The sequence below is a fragment of the Ascaphus truei genome, unplaced genomic scaffold (genome assembly GCF_040206685.1).
Source record: "Ascaphus truei isolate aAscTru1 unplaced genomic scaffold, aAscTru1.hap1 HAP1_SCAFFOLD_1872, whole genome shotgun sequence".
NCBI classification, from domain to species: Eukaryota; Metazoa; Chordata; class Amphibia; order Anura; family Ascaphidae; genus Ascaphus; species Ascaphus truei.
The window spans coordinates 1-22,057 of record NW_027454775.1 but is presented as its reverse complement, the minus strand read 5'-3'; the positions used below and the strand labels follow the sequence as shown (position 1 = coordinate 22,057).

The window sequence follows — 22,057 nt, the reverse complement described above, 5'->3', positions numbered from 1 at the left end:
GGGAAAATCCCCACGTGGAAGCTACAAATATGGCAAGTGCTGTAAAAACCGGTATAAAAATATAAATGCAGAGAAACTATATTTTTCATTATAATAATACACTTGATACATTGTTGCTATGATGTTCACTATTAGTCTTTTTCTTCTTTTGTTTTTGTTTTTATATTTATTGTTATTTGTTGTAACCATTTGGGTTCTCACAGTCTCATATAATGATTAGCGTCATGTTAACATCTTATACTATAAGTTCGTTGCAACAGCTTAAAATCACAGCTGTTTGCATAATCAGTTAGACCATCTTCTGATTCATTGGTTTCAGATTAGGGCGTACACTTTAGAGACTGCTATATATCCTGATACTGTGAGAACCTCAGTACTCTTTGATAAAGCGCCTCCACGGCGGGAAACGCGTCAGAGTTTTTTATTACCTTGTGTGTTTGTTTTTTTGGCCATTATGCCCAATAAATAATCTTTATTTCAATTTTTGCCCCAGCCTTTTTCTCATCCCCTGGCAGTGCTCCGCTTTTTTCTTTCCTTTCTATGTATGAGAGGATGATACAGTACATGCGAGAGGGGGCAGTGTGTGCGAGATGCGGGTACAGTGTGTATATGTAGAGGGGGGCAGTGTGTGCGAGATGGGGGTACAGTGTGTATATGTAGAGGGGGGTGCAGTGTGTGCGAGATTGGGGTACAGTGTGTATATGTAGAGGGGGGCAGTGTGTGCGAGATGGGGGTACAGTGTGTATATGTAGAGGGGGGTGCAGTGTGTGCGAGATGGGGGTACAGTGTGTATATGTAGAGGGGGGCAGTGTGTGCGAGATGGGGGTACAGTGTGTATATGTAGAGGGGGTGCAGTGTGTGCGAGATGGGGGTACAGTGTGTATATGTAGAGGGGGGCAGTGTGTGCGAGATGGGGGTACAGTGTGTATATGTAGAGGGGGGGCAGTGTGTGCGAGATGGGGGTACAGTGTGTATATGTAGAGGGGGGGGGCAGTGTGTGCGAGATGGGGGTACAGTGTGTATATGTAGAGGGGGGGCAGTGTGTGCGAGATGGGGGTACAGTGTGTATATGTAGAGGGGGGGGCAGTGTGTGCGAGATGGGGGTACAGTGTGTATATGTAGAGGGGGGGCAGTGTGTGCGAGATGGGGGTACAGTGTGTATATGTAGAGGGGGGCAGTGTGTGCGAGATGGGGGTACAGTGTGTGCGAGATGGGGGTACAGTGTGTATATGTAGAGGGGGGGGCAGTGTGTGCGAGATGGGGGTACAGTGTGTATATGTAGAGGGGGGGGGCAGTGTGTGCGAGATGGGGGTACAGTGTGTATATGTAGAGGGGGGGCAGTGTGTGCGAGATGGGGGTACAGTGTGTATATGTAGAGGGGGGGGCAGTGTGTGCGAGATGCGGGTACAGTGTGTATATGTAGAGGGGGGCAGTGTGTGCGAGATGGGGGTACAGTGTGTATATGTAGAGGGGGGTGCAGTGTGTGCGAGATGGGGGTACAGTGTGTATATGTAGAGGGGGGCAGTGTGTGCGAGATGGGGGTACAGTGTGTATATGTAGAGGGGGGGCAGTGTGTGCGAGATGGGGGTACAGTGTGTATATGTAGAGAGGGGGGGGCAGTGTGTGCGAGATGGGGTACAGTGTGTATATGTAGAGGGGGGGCAGTGTGTGCGAGATGGGGGTACAGTGTGTATATGTAGAGGGGGGGGCAGTGTGTGCGAGATGGGGGTACAGTGTGTATATGTAGAGGGGGGGCAGTGTGTGCGAGATGGGGGTACAGTGTGTATATGTAGAGGGGGGCAGTGTGTGCGAGATGGGGGTACAGTGTGTATATGTAGAGGGGGGGCAGTGTGTGCGAGATGGGGGTACAGTGTGTATATGTAGAGGGGGGGGCAGTGTGTACGAGATGGGGGTACAGTGTGTATATGTAGAGGGGGGGCAGTGTGTGCGAGATGGGGGTACAGTGTGTATATGTAGAGGGGGGGGCAGTGTGTGCGAGATGGGGGTACAGTGTGTATATGTAGAGGGGGGGCAGTGTGTGCGAGATGGGGGTACAGTGTGTATATGTAGAGGGGGGCAGTGTGTGCGAGATGGGGGTACAGTGTGTATATTTAGAGGGGGGGGCCGTGTGTGAGAGATGGGGGTACAGTCTGTATATGTAGAGGGGGGGATGTGTGTGCGAGATGAGGGTACAGTGTGGTATATGTAGAGGGGGGGGGGCACAGCTATCTCTCAAACTATACTGTGAAGTAACCTGTCGCCTCTCCGTCCCCACAGCCCCAGCAGGTACTTCCCTGGGTCACCCCAGATACCCGAGTATTACTACCCCTCCCAGTACCCCGACGGCTGCCAATACTACGCACCGGGGTCACGACCTGACAGCATCTGCTCCATGCCGGCCTTCGACAGGGGCGCCCCCCAGTGGGGTCTGGAGGAGAAGCACCCCACCCTGCACAACGGTGCCCCTTACAACCCACGCGACTGGAAGGAGCCCGGGGGCCACGGGCGGCAGGCGGAGGGGTGGAGGGGCGGGGGCGCCCAGCAGTCCCTGTATTACCAGGACGTGGACGCTGCATGCGGATCCCTCCGTCGCCTCTCCCTGCAGCCGCGCTCCCGCTCCGTGCCGCGCTCCCCCTCCGTGCCGCGCTCCCCCAGCCAGGGAGCATACAGCACCCGCCCGAGGGTCTACTCCCCCGTCCGCTCCCCCAGCGCCAGGTTGGACAACATGGCGCGGGACGAGGTCTTCAGGGAACCGGCGGCTTATACCATGAGGCGCTCTGTCAGCTCCCCGAAGGTAAGGACTGAACCCCGACACGCTATATGGAGAGGTGCGTGCGTGGGTGTGTGTGTATATATGCGTGGGTGGGTGTGTGTGTGTGTGTGTGTATATATATATATAATATATATATATATATATATATATATATCTGTGTGTTTATATATGTGTGTGTGTGTTTGTGTGTGTGTGTGTAAATATATATATATCTGCGTGTTTATATGTGTGTGTGTGTGTGTGTGTGTATATATATGCATGTATGTGTGTATATATGTGTGTGTGTGTGTGTGTGTGTGTGTGTGTGTGTATATATATGCATGTATGTGTGTATATGTGTGTGTGTGTGTGTGTGTGTGTGTGTGTGTGTGTGTGTGTGTATATATATATATGCATGTATGTGTGTATATATATATATGTGTGTGTGTGTGTGTGTGTGTGTGTATATATATATATGCATGTATGTGTGTATATATATGTGTGTGTGTGTGTGAGTGTATATATATATGTGTGTGTGTGTGTGTGTGTGTGTGTATATATGCATGTGTGTGTGTGTGTGTGTGTATATATATATGCATGTATGTGTGTATATATATATATATGTGTGTGTGTGTGTGTATATATGTGTGTGTGTGTGTATAGATTTAGATATAGATAGATATACAGTGGTGTGAAAAAGAAAGTACACCGTCTTTGAATTCTATGGTTTTACATATCAGGACATAACAACAATCATCTGTTCCTTAGCAGGTCTTAAAATTTGGTAAATACAACCTCATGAACAACAACACATGACATATTACACCGTGTCATGATTTAACAAAAATAAAGCCAAAATGGGGAAGCCATGTGTGAAAAACTAAGTACACCCTTACTGCTTCCATAGGAATTAAGATGCTAAATAGCAGGCAGGTGCTGCTAATCAAATGCCCTTGATTTAATTGATCATCAGCAAGTGTGACCACCTCTATAAAAGCCGAAGTTTTAGCAGTTTGCTGGACCTGGAGCATTCAGGGGTGTGGTAACACAATGCCAAGGAGGAAAGACATCAGCAATGATCTTAGAGAAGCAATTGTTGCTGCCCATCAATCCAGGGAGGGTTATAAGGCCATTTCCAAACTATTTAAAGTCCATCATTCTACAGTGAGAAATATTATTCAAGACCGTTGCCAATCTTCCCAGGAGTGGACGTCCCAGCAAATTCACCCCAAGCTCAGACCGTGCAATGCTCAGAGAAATTGCAGAAAACCCAAGAGTTACATCTCAGACTCTACAGGCCTCAGTTAGCATGTTAAATGTTAAAGTTCATGACAGTACAATTAGAAAAAGACTGAACAAGTATGGTTTGTTTGGAAGGGTTGCCAAGTCAAAGCCTCTTCTCTCTAAAAAGAACATGGCAGAACGGCTTAGGTTTGCAAAGTTGCATCTGAACAAACAACAAGACTTCTGGAACAATGTCCTTTGGACAGACGAGACCAAAGTGGAGATGTTTGTCCATAATGCACAGCGCCACGTTTGGCGAAAACCAAACACATCATATCAGCACAAACACCTCATCCCAACTGTCAAGCACGGTGGTGGAGGGGTGATGACTTTTTTGGCACTGCACTATTTTATTTATATTCACTTATATGTATGCATAATTGTGACATACACTGATTATTAATCTATACATTTTTTACAATTAAGTTAGAATCACAAACTAAGTTTTTTGCTCCTTTTTTTGACTTTGTTACAATATTTGAAAAAGAAAAGAATCATGGTGTTGCAATTGCCCAGTCAAAGTCCAGACCTCAACCCGATTGAAATGCTGTGGCTGGACCTTAAGAGAGCTGTGCATAAACAAATGCCCACAAACCTCAATGAACTGAAACAACATTGTAAAGAAGAGTGGGACAAAATTCCTCCACAACGATGTGAGAGACTGATAAAGTCATACAGAAAACGATTAGCAACAATAACTTGAAGTAAAGGTGGTTCTACAAGCTTTTGAATCATAAGGTATACTTAGTTTTTCACTCACGGTTTCTCCATTTTGGCTTTATTTTTGTTAAATGAATCATGACACGGTGTAATATGTCATGTGTTGTTGTATTTACCTAATTTTAAGACCTGCTAAGGAACAGGTGATTGTTATTATGTCCTGATATGTAAAACCATAGAATTCAAAGAGGGTGTACTTTCTTTTTCACACCACTGTATATAGATATATATCTACACCTCTGCAAACCACTGTGTATATACACACATGTATCGCTATGTACATATGGATACATTAGAGGGGGCAGGGGAACCTCTAACACGGGAAGCTCACAATCTAAATACAGTAGCATGCAGATACCTTCTATACATGTGACGCGGTCGTGGGATCAACTACTTCTGTCCGTAACCTCTCTCCTCAGTCCGATTATCTGGGAGACCGTCGGCCTCACCCAGCCGGGATTTACTCCTACAACTACCCAGCATCCCCCCCTCTTCACGACAAAATGGTACGGTCTGTCACATAGGGGGATGGGGGGGGGTTAGCGGGGGGGGTAGGACTACAGGTGATTCCAGGATAGTTGCACTTTGTTGCTCTATGATACAGAATGATAGTTGTCGCACCCCAAGGGACCCCTGCTCCCAGAAAGCCCCCTTTTAAAGGAACATCCTCTCCCTGCACTGAGCTGACCGCTGCCTTCTCTCTGTATTGGTCATCTTTTTATGCTTAAAGTACAATGTGTGTGTGTCTGTGACACTAGCGTGGCCTGTGTGTGTCTGTGACACTAGCGTGGCCTGTGTGTGTCTGTGACACTAGCCTGGCCCGTGCTTGTGAGTGTGTGTATATCCACACATAGAATGTGACTGTGAGGAAGAACAGCTCGGACCACCCAGTCTGCTATCAGGTCTGCTGGGCGGCCAAGCCACGTACCCACCACCCTTTCTGTGAGCTACTTCCTCACGTTTCCCCGACTCTGCCACTGTCCAGTTCCCGAGCATGACCTCTCTCTAGCATTTCTCTTTCTAATACGCTTCCTCCCTGCACCCCGTTTACCCCCCGTCATGTATTCAATCCTACCCCCCTGCTTCCTTCTCTCCCCCAAGCTGCGCATGTGAAGGTCCCTCCGGCCTCGCACCTTAACTGTCTCCCTCCCCCCCCCGCCCCTTACCTGCTCTCCGGCATCTCATCCCTGCGGCGTCATGTGACGTCAAGATGTTGTGTTGCCATGGCAGTGCGTTGCCATTTCACGTCACACCGCGTTATCATGGCGGCGCATCATCCAGAGAAGCCAGAGAGGCGGCAGTTACAGAGGCCCCCGCGCTCCCCCGCGCCAATCCATTTAAATGTTGTGGGGAAGCGTAGGGGGCCCGTGTATGCGCGGCGCCCCCCCTTAGGAAATAGTTTGCGCACCCCGCGTTCTGGGTGAGGTCTTACCAATGAGCTATAAAGTGCATCACCTCCCCTCTCGTTCTGCCGCTAATACCTCTCCCTATACACCCTAACACCCCGCCGCTAATACCTCTCCCTATACACCCTAATACCCCACTGCTAATACCTCTCCCTATACACCCTAACATCCTGCTGCTAATACCTCTCCCTATACACCGTAACATCCCGCTGCTAATACCTCTCCCTATACACCCTAACATCCTGCTGCTAATACCTCTCCCTATACACCCTAACACCCGCTGCTAATACCTCTCCCTATACACCCTAACACCCCGCCGCTAATACCTCTCCCTATACACCCTAACATCCCACTGCTAATACCTCTCCCTATACACCCTAACACCCCGCTGCTAATACCTCTCCCTATACACCCTAACATCCCGCTGCTAATACCTCTCCCTATACACCCTAACACCCCACCGCTAATACCTCTCCCTATACACCCTAACACCCCACCGCTAATACCTCTCCCTATACACCCTAACACCCCACCGCTAATACCTCTCCCTATACACCCTAACACCCCGCTGCTAATACCTCTCCCTATACACCCTAACATCCTGCTGCTAATACCTCTCCCTATACACCATAACATCCCGCTGCTAATACCTCTCCCTATACACCCTAACACCCCGCTGCTAATACCTCTCCCTATACACCCTAACATCCTGCTGCTAATACCTCTCCCTATACACCCTAACACCCTGCTGCTAATACCTCCCCCTATACACCCTAACACCCTGCTGCTAATACCTCCACCTATACACCCTAACACCCCGCTGCTAATACCTCTCCCTATACACCCTAACACCCCTCTGCTAATACCTCTCTCTATACACCCTAACACCCCGCTGCTAATACCTCTCCCTATGCACCCTAACACCCCGCTGCTAATACCTCTCCCTATACACCCTAACACCCCGCTGCTAATACCTCTCCCTATACATCCTAACACCCCGCTGCTAATACCTCTCCCTATACACCCTAACACCCCGCTGCTAATACCTCTCCCTATGCACCCTAACACCCTGCTGCTAATACCTTTCCATATACACCCTAACACCCCACCGCTAATACCTCTCCCTATACACCCTAACACCCCGCTGCTAATACCTGTCCCTATACACCCTAACACCCCACCGCTAATACCTGTCCCTATACACCCTAGCACCCCCGCTGCTAATACCTCTCCCTATACACCCTAACACCCCGCTGCTAATACCTCTCCCTATACACCCTAACATTCCGCTGCTAATACCTCTCCCTATACACCCTAACATCCTGCTGCTAATACCTCTCCCTATACACCCTAACACCCCGCTGCTAATACCTCTCCCTATACACCCTAACACCCCGCTGCTAATACCTCTCCCTATACACCCTAACACCCCACCGCTAATACCTCTCCCTATACACCCTAACACCCCACCGCTAATACCTCTCCCTATACACCCTAACACCCCACCGCTAATACCTCTCCCTATACACCCTAACACCCCGCTGCTAAAACCTCTCCCTATACACCCTAACACCCCACCGCTAATACCTCTCCCTATACACCCTAACACCCCGCTGCTAATACCTCTCCCTATACACCCTAACACCCCGCTGCTAATACCTCTCCCTGTGCACCCTAACACCCCGCTGGCCTTCCCCATAGGTTGTTACATTACTGCCTACTTTTACGTCGGCTGACATAATGACTCCCAGATCTCTTCCCTGTATAGTATCGAAAAAATCGAACTGCTGCTTGTTACACTGTGTGCCTGTGTACACTATCCCACGCTGCTTGTTACACTGTGTGTGTGTGAGTACACTATCCCACGCTGCTTGTTACACTGTGTGTGTGTGAGTACACTATCCCACGCTGCTTGTTACACTGTGTGTGTGTGAGTACACTATCCCACACTGCTTGTTACACGGTGTGTGTGTGTGAGTACACTATCCCACGCTGCTTGTTACTGTGTGTGTGTGTGAGTACACTATTCCACACTGCTTGTTACACTGTGTGTGTGTGTGTACACTATCCCCGCTGCTTGTTACACTGTGTGTGTGTGTGTGTGTGTGTGTGTGTGTGTGTGTGTACACTATCCCATGCTGCTTGTTACACTGTGTGTGTGTGAGTACACTTTCCCACGCTGCTTGTTACACTGTGTGTGTGTGTGTGTGTGTACACTATCCCCGCTGCTTGTTACACTGTGTGTGTGTGTGGGAGTGTGTGTGAGTACACTATCCCATGCTGCTTGTTACACTGTGTGTGAGTACACTATCCCACGCTGCTTGTTACACTGTGTGTGTGAGTACACTATCCCATGCTGCTTGTTACACTGTGTGTGTGTGAGTACACTATCCCATGCTGCTTGTTACACTGTGTGTGTGAGTACACTATCCCATGCTGCTTGTTACACTGTGTGTGTGTGAGTACACTATCCCACGCTGCTTGTTACACTGTGTGTGTGTGTGCACTATCCCACGCTGCTTGTTACACTGTGTGTGAGTACACTATCCCACGCTGCTTGTTACACTGTGTGTGAGTACACTATCCCACGCTGCTTGTTACACTGTGTGTGTGTGTGAATACACTATCCCACACTGCTTGTTACACTGTGTGTGTGTACACTATCCCCGCTGCTTGTTACACTGTGTGTGTGAGTACACTATCCCACGCTGCTTGTTACACTGTGTGTGTGTGTGTGTGAGTACACTATCCCACGCTGCTTGTTACACTGTGTGTGTGTACACTATCCCCGCTGCTTGTTACACTGTGTGTGTGAGTACACTATCCCATGCTGCTTGTTACACTGTGTGTGTGTGAGTACACTATCCCACGCTGCTTGTTACACTGTGTGTGTGTGAGTACACTATCCCATGCTGCTTGTTACACTGTGTGTGTGAGTACACTATCCCACGCTGCTTGTTACACTGTGTGTGTGTGAGTACACTATCCCACGCTGCTTGTTACACTGTGTGTGTGTGAGTACACTATCCCACGCTGCTTGTTACACTGTGTGTGTGTGAGTACACTATCCCACGCTGCTTGTTACACTGTGTGTGTGAGTACACTATCCCACGCTGCTTGTTACACTGTGTGTGTGTGAGTACACTATCCCACGCTGCTTGTTACACTGTGTGTGTGAGTACACTATCCCACGCTGCTTGTTACACTGTGTGTGTGAGTACACTATCCCACGCTGCTTGTTACCCCCACGATGTGTCTGCTTGTCGCACTATGTGTCCCTTCCTTTCTTTCCCTGCACCCGCACGAGCTGTGCACGTCTCCCCCCCCCCCCCCCCCCCCCGTGCTGCTGCACACTGCTGAGGGGCGCTATGTAAATGGGTTAGTACTTTGGGTTTGGGGGGGAGCTTGCACCCCGCTTTGCGCTCTGGCTTTGCCTCTTTAACCCTGTGTTTGTCTCCGGCCGCTGCCCTCCCCCCGCCCCCCTGCAGGATGAGATGTTAGATCTGCAGTTACAGAGGCACCTTGATTATTTGGATCAGCAGGTAGGATGTCACACAGCTCTGTGCTCCCCCTGTCCTCCCCGCATCCCTGTGTCGTCGTCGTCATCCTCCCTATCCCCATGTCGTCGTCCCCCCTCCCTGTCCTCCCCTATCCCTCCCCATGATCTCCCCTGTCCCCCCATCCCCATGTCGTCGTCACTACCTGTCCACCCCTGCCCTCCTCCCCCCATCCCCATGTCCTCCCCTGTCACAATGCTGTGATGTGTCTGATAGGATGGATCCCTTGTAACAATGTATCACCTCTGATAACTCAGATCTTTGTATTAATCTCGAATTGTGCATAGAGGGATGTAAAAAAAATTAGTCTGCTAATGTGTGTAATATGAAATGATATGGGGTAATAGGAGGAGTTATAGGGAGCGGTTATATGGGGTAATAGGAGGAGTTATAGGGAGCGGTTATATGGGGCAATAGGAGGAGTTATAGGGAGCGACTATATGAGGCAATAGGAGGAGTTATAGGAAGCGGTTATATGGGGTAATAGGAGGAGTTATAGGGAGCGGTTATATGGGGTAATAGGAGGAGTTATAGGAAGCGGTTATATGGGGCAATAGGAGGAGTTATAGGGAGCGGTTATATGGGGCAATAGGAGGAGTTATAGGGAGCGGTTATATGGGGCAACAGGAGGAGTTATAGGGAGCAGTTATATGGGGCAATAGGAGGAGTTATAGGGAGCAGTTATATGGGGCAATGGAGGAGTTATAGGGAGCAGTTATATGGGGCAATGGAGGAGTTATAGGGAGCGATTATATGGGGCAATAGGAGAAGTTATAGGGAGAGGTTATATAGGGTAATAGGAGGAGTGATAGGGACCGGTTATATGGGTCAATAGGTGGAGTTATAGGGAGAGGTTATATAGGGTAATAGGAGGAGTTCTAGGGGGCAGCTATATGGGGTAATAGGAGGAGTTATAGGGAGAGGTTATATGGGGTAATAGGAGGAGTTATAGGGAGCGGTTATATCGTGTAATATGAGGAGTTATAGGGAGAGGTTATATCGGGTAATAGGAGGAGTTATAGGGAGCGGTTATATCGGGTAATAGGAGGAGTTATAGGGAGAGGTTATATGGGGTAATAGGAGGAGATATAGGGAGAGGTTATATGGGGTAATAGGAGGAGTTATAGGGAGCGGTTATATCGGGTAATAGGAGGCGTTATATGGAGCGGTAAGAGTTTTATGAGCAGTATTTTGATGCTCACACTTTATTGGTGTTCTCTATTTTTTGAGTCTCTTAAGATCCTTGTCTCCTCCTTTTTGAACCGAAGTAATCCCGCTGGATGCGCTGCCACTGTTACTGCGTTATACAAGTATATTACACCGTTTCCTGCTGGAAATACCTCCGGCTTGCTACATAGACGCAAATATATCCTCCTAATACCCTGTATCCCCAATTACAAGACTGTACCCCCACCTTTGTAACATTCTGTATCCCAAACTACAACTCCACAATTTGTAACACCTTGTATCTTCCACTTGTAACAATGTGTTTTCCCCATTGTAATACAAATGTACTCCACCACACTAACACAATTAAGTGCAGTAGTATCCCTGGGTTACATAGTTACATACGGTAGTTACATAGTAGATGAGGTTGAAAAAAGACGTACGTCCATCAAGTTCAACCTATGCTAAATTTAGACAACAGATACTTTATCCTATATCTATACTTACTTATTGATCCAAAGGAAGGCAAACAAAAAACCCCAGTGTCATATCATCCAATGATATCTCATAAGGGGAAAAATACATTCCTTCCTGACTCCAATATTGGCAATCGGATTAATCCCTGGATCAACATCCTTCCCATGTATACTTATTTGGGTATATAACTGTATAACTTCCCTTTCCTTGGGAGGTTGCCGATGGAGCTCTCCGTGACATCTTGGGTTTGAGCTTACGATTTTAAGAGCAGTGTTTTGAGGGGCGATTATTAGAAGGGTTACGCAGTGAGTAGGGGGGCATCATGGGTGCTCCTACTGCAGGAAATGTGGACACATAGGGTGACACATAGGGTGGGGGTTGTTCGGGGATCATTACCATGGTGACGGGGCAAGAGGAGACTTTTATCCCTTGGGGTTGTGACATAATTATAGGGTTGCTCAGTTGTGGATCAACAGAGGGGGCTTTCTGTGTGCGTGGGCATTACTAAAGAGGCAATGCTGGGTGGGTCAAAAAGGGGTACAGAGATGTACCTCCATGCTTCCAGTTGTTGGTATCGGAGATAGAGGACTGTTTTTTATAGTGACCCTTTGACCTCTGAAGGGCAGTGCGGTGTATGGGGCATGGTGCGGGGGTATTGTTCTAGGCAGGGGGCATTAGAGTGTCTGTGGTTGTTGTGTTCAGTGGGTAGGTGTGACGCGTCCTCACCATGCGTTTTTCCTTCCTGGCCGCTGCAGATGTGTGAGAGTGAGACTCTGATCAGCATGGTGAATAGCATGGTACACTCCTCCCCTAGAGCACAGATCTTCATGCAAGTAAGCGAGCGCGTCCGCGCGCCACCGCGCTCTGCATGAGACGCGCGCCCCATCCTCATGCCATTACCGCAGGGGCTGGGTTTCCCTTAAATAAGGCAGTCTCGGGGGTGACATTGGCGCCATGCGTTCAAGCGTGACCATGCAAAGGGTTTGGGGACAGAGCTGTGTGACGCCTGCAAGTTCTCACCAAGGAACATTGAGCTGTGTGTATGTGCCGGCGGCCCTCGGTTATCCGCCGGACACCGTCCCGCACACCGCCGTCTTGTAGCGGATCCAATGATAATTCGTGAGCGTCGGATAAGCCGTTCGACGGATAATGACCCGTCGTGTAGCGAGGACCACGTGTGTGTGTGTGTGTGTGTATATATAATGGGTTATAGTAGCACTCCACTAACACAATGGTTCACTGCCTGGGTGCATTAACATGTAATGGTCATCGTGTAATATGGAGTGCCACTATAACCAATCATCTCTCCTCCTCTCGTTTTGTTTCTCTCTCTTCCCCTCTCCGCCCCTCTCTCTCTCTCTCTGCCTCTCTCTCTCTCTCTGCCTCTCTCTCTCTCTCTCTCTCTCTCTCCCCCCCCCTCTCTCTCTCACCCTCCCTCTCTCTCGTCTCTCCCCCCCCTCTCTCTCTCTCCCCCTCTCTCTCTCTCCCCCTCTCTCTCTCTCTCCCCCTCTCTCTCTCTCTCTCCCCCCTCTCTCTCTCCCCCCTCTCTCTCTCTCCCCCCTCTCTCTTCTCTCACGTGTATATATATATTATTACACACACACACATATAATCATAAATCTCTTTTGGGGGGGACGCGGCCCCCCCTTTTTTTCTTTAGCGTTGAACAAAAGTCCATAACGGGACGATGACATGATTCGGGATCTCGCTGGGGCGCAGACAGAGTAGACACTGTCGGTGTTTTTCCTTCTGCGTTTCTTTATGTAAAGGTGCAATCTTCGCCTTGGTGCCCTTTTTTTTAACGTGTTTGGGAAGCAGCGGATCCCCGAAGCTGAACCGCGTTCATTTCAGATCCGCGGAACCCCTGGCTCCTGAAATACTTACCGGGGAGAGGTGCCACCGGTTACTTCCTGGTATTTAAATCCCTGCATCACATGTGCCCATAGGAAGGCTTCCTATTGGCCCACGTAACGTGAGAGATTTAAAGCGCCATTTTCTTTCCCATGAGGGATCTCTAGCAGCGATACGCTCCCCGGTAAGTATCACTGATTAACGCTGGATAGCTCCAGAGACCCCTTGTTACCAACCCGTTAAATAAAACTATTTTGTAAGGGCACCTATTTGCACCACGAAAACACTATATAATCTATACATACATATAATATACACATACAACACTCGCACATATAGAGAACAATGGTATAGGCCACCAACAGGTCAGGATACCCCTGCTTCAGCACGACTGAGCCACCTGTGCTGAAGCGGGGATAACCTGACCTGTTAGTGGCTCTTAAGGACTGAGTTGGCCACTCCTGGTCTAGGCCTTGGCTATAAGCCATGCATTGTGTAGCAGTTCCCCCTGTATTATATACAGAGCAGTATACACAGAACAGCAGGCGTCCCTAGTAGGGAGGGGTGCCACATGGTGTCATCCATGCCACCCTCATCACTGTCACTTAGCAGTCACCCACATGACTCAGGGCTCAGGACAGAAGTGTTACACTGGGCATGTGTGTGAATGACCCCCCGCTGCAGGGAGGGCTAGACATAGATAGGAGGGAGAGGGTGGGGTACAATGAGCGAGAGACTAGCTACCATAGTGGGGGACACCCCCATGCCGTGTCACTTCTCATTGTACATGGTCACAGCATGCGGGACACACCACTCACTGGGAATCTCCAGGGTGGCTCGGCACTTCAGGAGTTGGTAACCTTCTTGTATAATGCGCTCTTCCTCTTAGCATGGTAAACTCTTTCGGGAGGTGAGCAGTCTGCGCCCCCCCCAAAAAACAGGACATTTCTTTAAACCCTCCCCCATATTTATATAAAAAATAAAGGCTGTTTCTCTGAAGCAGAGGCCATTGTTAACGTGTGTTTGAAGCACAACGAAGTCAGTAGAACTGGTCTTTGGAGTGGTTGCGCTCTGAAAAAATAAGGCACCTGAGATCCTTCGGAAGAAAAAATGCAGGCTGTATGGAATAACCATGCAGGTCGCACAACTCCTCAAGTGCTGGCGCGTCTTTAGTGGAGGGGGGGGGGTGGTCTCCAGGGCAGATTCCTTGCCTTACGTTCACCATACACGGAGAGCGTTTGGGTTCAGATGGTAAAGTGACGTCCGTTCCTCTATTTCAGGTGTCCCCCTATGCAGACCCATACAGAGAGGCGCTACAGAGTTACAAGATCAACGGACAGGACACCGATGTAAGAGCACTCACTGGATGCGATGCCCGTTCCCCTGTCCCATACGCTCAGCCCTGTCCTGTTCTTGCAAACTCTTCCCAGAAATGACCGCATTAATATCCTGCAGAGCATTGCATCTTAACATCACACACAGCAGAGCATTGCATTGTAACATCTCACACACTGCAGAGCATTGCATTGTAACATCTCACACACTGCAGAGCATTGCATTGTAACATCTCACACACTGCAGAGCATTGCATTGTTACATCACACACACTGCAGAGCATTGCATTGTAACATCTCACACACTGCAGAGCATTGCATTGTAACATCTCACACACTGCAGAGCATTGCATTGTAACATCTCACACACTGCAGAGCATTGCATTGTAACATCTCACACACTGCAGAGCATTGCATTGTTACATCACACACACTGCAGAGCATTGCATTGTAACATCTCACACACTGCAGAGCATTGCATTGTTACATCACACACACTGCAGAGCATTGCATTGTAACATCTCACACACTGCAGAGCATTGCATTGTAACATCTCACACACTGCAGAGCATTGCATTGTTACATCTAACACATAGCAGAGCATTGCATTGTAACATCACACACACTGCAGAGCATTGCATTGTAACATCTCACACACTGCAGAGCATTGGCATTGTAAACATCTCACACACTGCAGAGCATTGCATTGTAACATCTCACACACTGCAGAGCATTGCATTGTAACATCACACACACTGCAGAGCATTGCATTGTAACATCTCACACACTGCAGAGCATTGCATTGTAACATCACACACACTGCAGAGCATTGCATCTTAAAATCACACACAGCAGAGCATTGCATTGTAACATCACACACACTGCAGAGCGTTGCATTGTAACATCACACACACTGCAGAGCATTGCATCTTAAAATCACACACAGCAGAGCGTTGCATTGTAACATCACACACACTGCAGAGCGTTGCATTTTAACGCCACACACTGCAGAGCATTGCATTGTAACATCTCACACACTGCAGAGCATTGCATTGTTACATCTAACACATAGCAGAGCATTGCATTGTAACATCACACACACAGCAGAGCATTGCATTGTAACATCTCACACAGCGCAGAGCATTGCATTGTAACATCACACACACTGCAGAGCGTTGCATTTTAACGCCACACACTGCAGAGCATTGCATTGTAACATCTCACACACTGCAGAGCATTGCATTGTTACATCTAACACATAGCAGAGCATTGCATTGTAACATCACACACACAGCAGAGCATTGCATTGTAACATCTCACACAGCGCAGAGCATTGCATTGTAACATCACACACACTGCAGAGCGTTGCATTGTAACATCACACACACTGCAGAGCGTTGCATTTTAACGCCACACACTGCAGAACATTGAATTGTAACATGTCACACACTGCAGAGCATTGCATTGTAACATCTCACACACTGCAGAGCATTGCATTGTAACATCTCACACACTGCAGAGCATTTTATTGTAACATCTCACACACTGCAGAGCATTGCATTGTAACATCTCACACACTGCAGAGCATTGCATTATAACATCACACACACTGCAGAGCGTTGCATTGTAACATCACACACACTGCAGAGCGTTGCATTTAATGCCACACACTGCAGAACATTGCATTGTAGCATCTCACACACTGCAGAGCATTGCATTGTAACATCACACACACACTGCAGGGCGTTGCATTTTAACGCCACACACAACATCTCACACACAGCAGAGCATTGCATTGTAACATCACACACACACAGCAGAGCGTTGCATTGTAACATCACACACACACAGCAGAGCATTGCATTGTAACATCTCACACACACTGCAGAGCGTTGCATTGTAACATCACACACACACAGCAGAGCATTGCATTGTAACATCACACACACACAGCAGAGCATTGCATTGTAACATCTCACACACACTGCAGAGCGTTGCATTTGTAACATCACACACACACTGCAGAGCGTTGCATTGTAACATCACACACACACACTGCAGAGCGTTGCATTTTAATGCCACACACTGCAGAACATTCCCTCTCTGTTGAATTCTGCCAGAATGTTACACACAATATTTCCAAGTATCAGGGATCCTGGATAACATGTCTCTGCCCCCCCCCCCCCGGGACATCGGGGGGCTCAGGACCGTGAGGTCTCACCCCTCCTCCTCTCCCGACAGAAACTCCTGGGCAGGCTGTGTGAGCAGCACAAGATAGTCAGAGAGCAGGACAGGCTGGTGCAGCAGCTTCGAGCGGAGAAGGTAAGAGGGGGACACAATCCTTCCCCAGCGTCGGATACGGAGACAGGAATATATAGTGTTATATGGGGAGAAGAGAGGAATATCCGGAGAGTGTGTTGTGACATTCCGGAGAGTGTGTTGTGACATTCCGGAGAGTGTGTTGGCGACATTCCGGAGAGTGTGTTGGTGACATTCCGGAGAGTGTGTTGGTGACATTCCGGAGAGTGTGTTGGTGACATTCCGGAGAGTGTGTTGGCGACATTCCGGAGAGTGTGTTGGCGACATTCCGGAGAGTGTGTTGGCGACATTCCGGAGAGTGTGTTGGCGACATTCCGGAGAGTGTGTTGGCGACATTCCGGAGAGTGTGTTGGCGACATTCCGGAGAGTGTGTTGGCGACATTCCGGAGAGTGTGTTGGCGACATTCCGGAGAGTGTGTTGGCGACATTCCGGAGAGTGTGTTGGCGACATTCCGGAGAGTGTGTTGGCGAGAATCTGGAGAGTGTGTTGGCGACATTCCGGAGAGTGTGTTGGCGACATTCCGGAGAGTGTGTTGGCGACATTCCGGAGAGTGTGTTGGCGACATTCCGGAGAGTGTGTTGGCGACATTCCGGAGAGTGTGTTGGCGACATTCCGGAGAGTGTGTTGGCGACATTCCGGAGAGTGTGTTGGCGACATTCCGGAGAGTGTGTTGGCGACATTCCGGAGAGTGTGTTGGCGACATTCCGGAGAGTGTGTTGGTGATATTCCGGAGAGTGTGTTGGCGACATTCCGGAGAGTGTGTTGGCGACATTCCGGAGAGTGTGTTGGCGACATTCCGGAGAGTGTGTTGGCGAGAATCTGGAGAGTGTGTTGGCGAGAATCCGGAGAGTGTGTTGGCGACATTCCGGAGAGTTATGCTCAGCAAAGCAGGAAGGGAAGTGCAGGGTATTTGTAGCACACAGGAACCAGTAGCAAGGGAGGCGGAGCGGAGGCGCGGCCTGCGCAGAGGCAAGGATTGGCTGCAGGAGACAAGTGGGCTAAACGAGTACTTGCCATGCAGCTGTGAAACGGTGCACGTCGTCACGTGTGCGCGCCGCGTCCGAGGGGGCGGAGCTAAGCTCCGTGGCACGCTAGAAGAGCTGTGCGTGTGCGCAGCGCTCTGTAAGCAGAGCGGGGGGGCACGCACACGCTGATGCCAGAGCGGAGGTCTGAGGTAAGGAGGGAACACGTCGCAAAGGACGTGTTCCCTGATTCCTTACAGTGTGTCGGTGAGAATCCGGAGAAAGTGAGCGTGTTGGTGACATTCCGGAGAGAGTGAGCGTGTTGTGAGAGTCCGGAGAGCGCGTTGGTGAGAGTCCGGAGAGCGCGTTGGTGACATTCCGGAGAGCGTGTTGGTGAGATCCAATAAGCGCGTTGTGAGAGTCCGGAGAGCGCGTTGGTGAGAGTCCGGAGAGCGCGTTGGTGAGAGTCCGGAGAGCGCGTTGGTGAGAGTCCGGAGAGCGCGTTGGTGAGAGTCCGGAGAGCGCGTTGGTGAGAGTCCGGAGAGCGCGTTGGTGAGAGTCCGGAGAGCGCGTTGGTGAGAGTCCGGAGAGCGCGTTGGTGAGAGTTCGGAGAGCGCGTTGGTGAGATCCAATAAGCGCGTTGGTGAGAGTCCGGAGAGCGCGTTGGTGAGAGTCCGGAGAGCGCGTTGGTGAGAGTCCGGAGAGCGCGTTGGTGAGAGTCCGGAGAGCGCGTTGGTGAGAGTCCGGAGAGCGCGTTGGTGAGAGTCCGGAGAGGCGTTGGTGAGAGTCCGGAGAGCGCGTTGGTGAGAGTCCGGAGAGCGCGTTGGTGAGAGTCCGGAGAGCGCGTTGGTGAGAGTCCGGAGAGCGCGTTGGTGAGAGTCCGGAGAGCGCGTTGGTGAGAGTCCGGAGAGCGCGTTGGTGAGAGTCCGGAGAGCGCGTTGGTGAGAGCCCGGAGAGCGCGTTGGTGAGATCCAATAAGCGCGTTGGTGAGAGTCCGGAGAGCGCGTTGGTGAGAGTCCGGAGAGCGCGTTGGTGAGAGTCCGGAGAGCGCGTTGGTGAGAGTCCGGAGAGCGCGTTGGTGAGAGTCCGGAGAGCGCGTTGGTGAGAGCCCGGAGAGCGCGTTGGTGAGAGCCCGGAGAGCGCGTTGGTGAGAGCCCGGAGAGCGCGTTGGTGAGAGCCCGGATGAGCGCGTTGGTGAGAGTTCGGAGAGCGCGTTGGTGAGATCCAATAAGCGCGTTGGTGAGAGTCCGGAGAGCGCGTTGGTGAGAGTCCGGAGAGCGCGTTGGTGAGAGTCCGGAGAGCGCGTTGGTGAGAGTCCGGAGAGCGCGTTGGTGAGAGTCCGGAGAGCGCGTTGGTGAGAGTCCGGAGAGCGCGTTGGTGAGAGTCCGGAGAGCGCGTTGGTGAGAGTCCGGAGAGCGCGTTGGTGAGAGTTCGGAGAGCGCGTTGGTGAGATCCAATAAGCGCGTTGGTGAGAGTCCGGAGAGCGCGTTGGTGAGAGTCCGGAGAGCGCGTTGGTGAGAGTCCGGAGAGCGCGTGGGGTTGGTGAGAGTCCGGAGAGCGCGTTGGTGAGAGTCCGGAGAGCGCGTTGGTGAGAGTCCGGAGAGCGCGTTGGTGAGAGTCCGGAGAGCGCGTTGGTGAGAGTCCGGAGAGCGCGTTGGTGAGAGTCCGGAGAGCGCGTTGGTGAGAGTCCGGAGAGCGCGTTGGTGAGAGTCCGGAGAGCGCGTTGGTGAGAGTCCGGAGAGCGCGTTGGTGAGAGTCCGGAGAGCGCGTTGGTGAGAGCCCGGAGAGCGCGTTGGTGAGATCCAATAAGCGCGTTGGTGAGAGTCCGGAGAGCGCGTTGGTGAGAGTCCGGAGAGCGCGTTGGTGAGAGTCCGGAGAGCGCGTTGGTGAGAGTCCGGAGAGCGCGTTGGTGAGAGTCCGGAGAGCGCGTTGGTGAGAGCCCGGAGAGCGCGTTGGTGAGAGCCCGGAGAGCGCGTTGGTGAGAGCCCGGAGAGCGCGTTGGTGAGAGCCCGGAGAGCGCGTTGGTGAGAGCCCGGAGAGCGCGTTGGTGAGAGTCCGGAGAGCGCGTTGGTGAGAGTCCGGAGAGCGCGTTGGTGAGAGTCCGGAGAGCGCGTTGGTGAGAGTCCGGAGAGCGCGTTGGTGAGAGTCCGGAGAGCGCGTTGGTGAGAGTCCGGAGAGCGCGTTGGTGAGAGTCCGGAGAGCGCGTTGGTGAGAGCCCGGAGAGCGCGTTGGTGAGAGCCCGGAGAGCGCGTTGCGGAGAGCGCGTTGGTGTGAGTCCGGAGAGCGCGTTGGTGAGAGTCCGGAGAGCGCGTTGGTGAGAGTCCGGAGAGCGCGTTGGTGAGAGCCCGGAGAGCGCGTTGGTGAGAGCCGGAGAGCGCGTTGGTGAGAGTCCGGAGAGCGCGTTGGTGAGAGTCCGGAGAGCGCGTTGGTGAGAGCCCGAAGAGCGCGTTGGTGAGCGACGGATGAGATCTGGTGAATATTCCGAGCGTTTTATGGTGAGCGTTTGCCGAGATCCAGAGTGTGTCCTGCATGATGTGGTGCGATCCGGTGACGCCTCAGCCCTGACGTGGCTCCCTCCCGTGGCAGGAGAGCCTGGAAAGCGCTCTAATGGGGACGCACCAGGAGATGGAGATGTTCGGGAACCAGACCGCATTTCCGGAGAAGCTGCTACACCGGAAGGAATCGCTGCAGAACCAGCTGATCAGCATCCGCGTGGAACTGTCGCAGGCTAGCACGGTAACACGGGCACAGGGGGGCTGGGATGTGACGGGGGGCTTGGAAATGGTTAAAGGTCATGAGGCATTGGGAGGGTTAAGGTGATCGGCAGGTGGGTTCAGAGGTGACAGGACAGGACAATAACTGGTCGATTCTTCTCACCCGCCCCCAGGCGCTAAATAACAGCAGTCTGGAGTACGAGGTCCTGGAGGGGGAAGTCTCTGCTTTACATGACGCTCTGTGGGAGCAGCTCAACCTCAATATACAGGTAAGAGGGGGAGAGCAGGGTGTGGGGCGAGAGGGAAGAGCGCTGGGTGTGGGGCGAGGGGGGAGGAGAGCGCTGGGTGTCGGGTGAGGGGGGGAGAGCAGGGCGTGGGGGGGAGGAGAGCAAGGTGTGGGGTGGGGGGGGGGGGAGAGTGCAGCGTGTGGGGCATGAGGGGGGGGTGAGAACGGGGAGAGCAGGGTGTGGAGGGCGAGAGGTGGGAGAGCAGGGGGGTGCGAGAGGGGGGAGCGCACAGTGTGGGACGAGGGGTGGAGCAGAGGGTGTGGGTGAGGGAGAGGCCACTCTGACACTGTGTGACCCCTCAGAATGAGCTGATAAACAGACACATTCAGAGAGAGATCTGGAGGATTCAGGACGTGATGGAAGGACTGAGGAAAAATAACCCGTCCCGAGGAACAGACACAGCCAAGCACCGAGGTGAGACCCCCATACACAGCCAAGCACCGAGGTGAGACCCCCATACACAGCCAAGCACCGAGGTGAGACCCCCATACACAGCCAAGCACCGAGGTGAGACCCCCATACACAGCCAAGCACCGAGGTGAGACCCCCATACACAGCCAAGCACCGAGGTGAGACCCCCATACACAGCCAAGCACCGAGGTGAGACCCCCATACACAGCCAAGCACCGAGGTGAGACCCCCATACAAAGCCAAGCACCGAGGTGAGACCCCCATACACAGCCAAGCACCGAGGTGAGACCCCCATACACAGCCAAGCACCGAGGTGAGACCCCCATACACAGCCAAGCACCGAGGTGAGACCCCCATACACAGCCAAGCACCGCGGTGAGACCCCCATACACAGTGAGACCCCCAGACACAGCCATGCACCGAGGTGAGACCCCCATACACAGCCAAGCACCGAGGTGAGACCCCCATACACAGCCAAGCACCGAGGTGAGACCCCCAGACACAGGAAGCACCGAGGTGAGACCCCCCATACACAGCCAAGCACCGAGGTGAGACCCCCATACACAGCCAAGCACCGCGGTGAGACCCCCATACACAGTGAGACCCCCATACACAGCCAAGCACCGAGGTGAGCCCCCCATACACAGCCAAGCACCGAGGTGAGACCCCCATACACAGCCAAGCACCGAGGTGAGACCCCCATACACAGTGAGACCCCCAGACACAGCCAAGCACCGAGGTGAGACCCCCATACACAGCCAAGCACCCGAGGTGAGACCCCCATACACAGCCAAGCACCGAGGTGAGACCCCCCC

At 51.6% G+C, this 22,057-nt stretch overlaps 1 protein-coding gene across 7 annotated transcripts in view; it reads left to right on the top strand.

Moving 5' to 3' along the window:
- Positions 1-21,763, top strand: part of PLEKHA6 (pleckstrin homology domain containing A6) — a 44,150-nt gene extending 22,387 nt beyond the window's left edge. Inside the window, exons 8-16 of one of the 7 annotated variants that reach the window (XM_075582089.1) lie at positions 2,278-2,794; positions 5,176-5,262; positions 9,651-9,704; positions 12,119-12,196; positions 14,495-14,563; positions 16,790-16,870; positions 20,417-20,566; positions 20,718-20,813; positions 21,134-21,749. In XM_075582089.1, coding sequence (XP_075438204.1) covers positions 2,278-2,794; positions 5,176-5,262; positions 9,651-9,704; positions 12,119-12,196; positions 14,495-14,563; positions 16,790-16,870; positions 20,417-20,566; positions 20,718-20,813; positions 21,134-21,280 — 1,279 coding nt within the window. In that variant the 3' untranslated portion in view covers positions 21,281-21,749. Of the gene's footprint in view, positions 1-2,277; positions 2,795-5,175; positions 5,263-9,650; positions 9,705-12,118; positions 12,197-14,494; positions 14,564-16,789; positions 16,871-20,416; positions 20,567-20,717; positions 20,814-21,133 lie in introns of all 7 variants that reach the window. The other 6 variants (XM_075582087.1, XM_075582090.1, XM_075582088.1 and 3 more) reach the window with 6 other exon arrangements.
- The last annotated feature ends 294 nt before the right edge of the window (positions 21,764-22,057 follow it).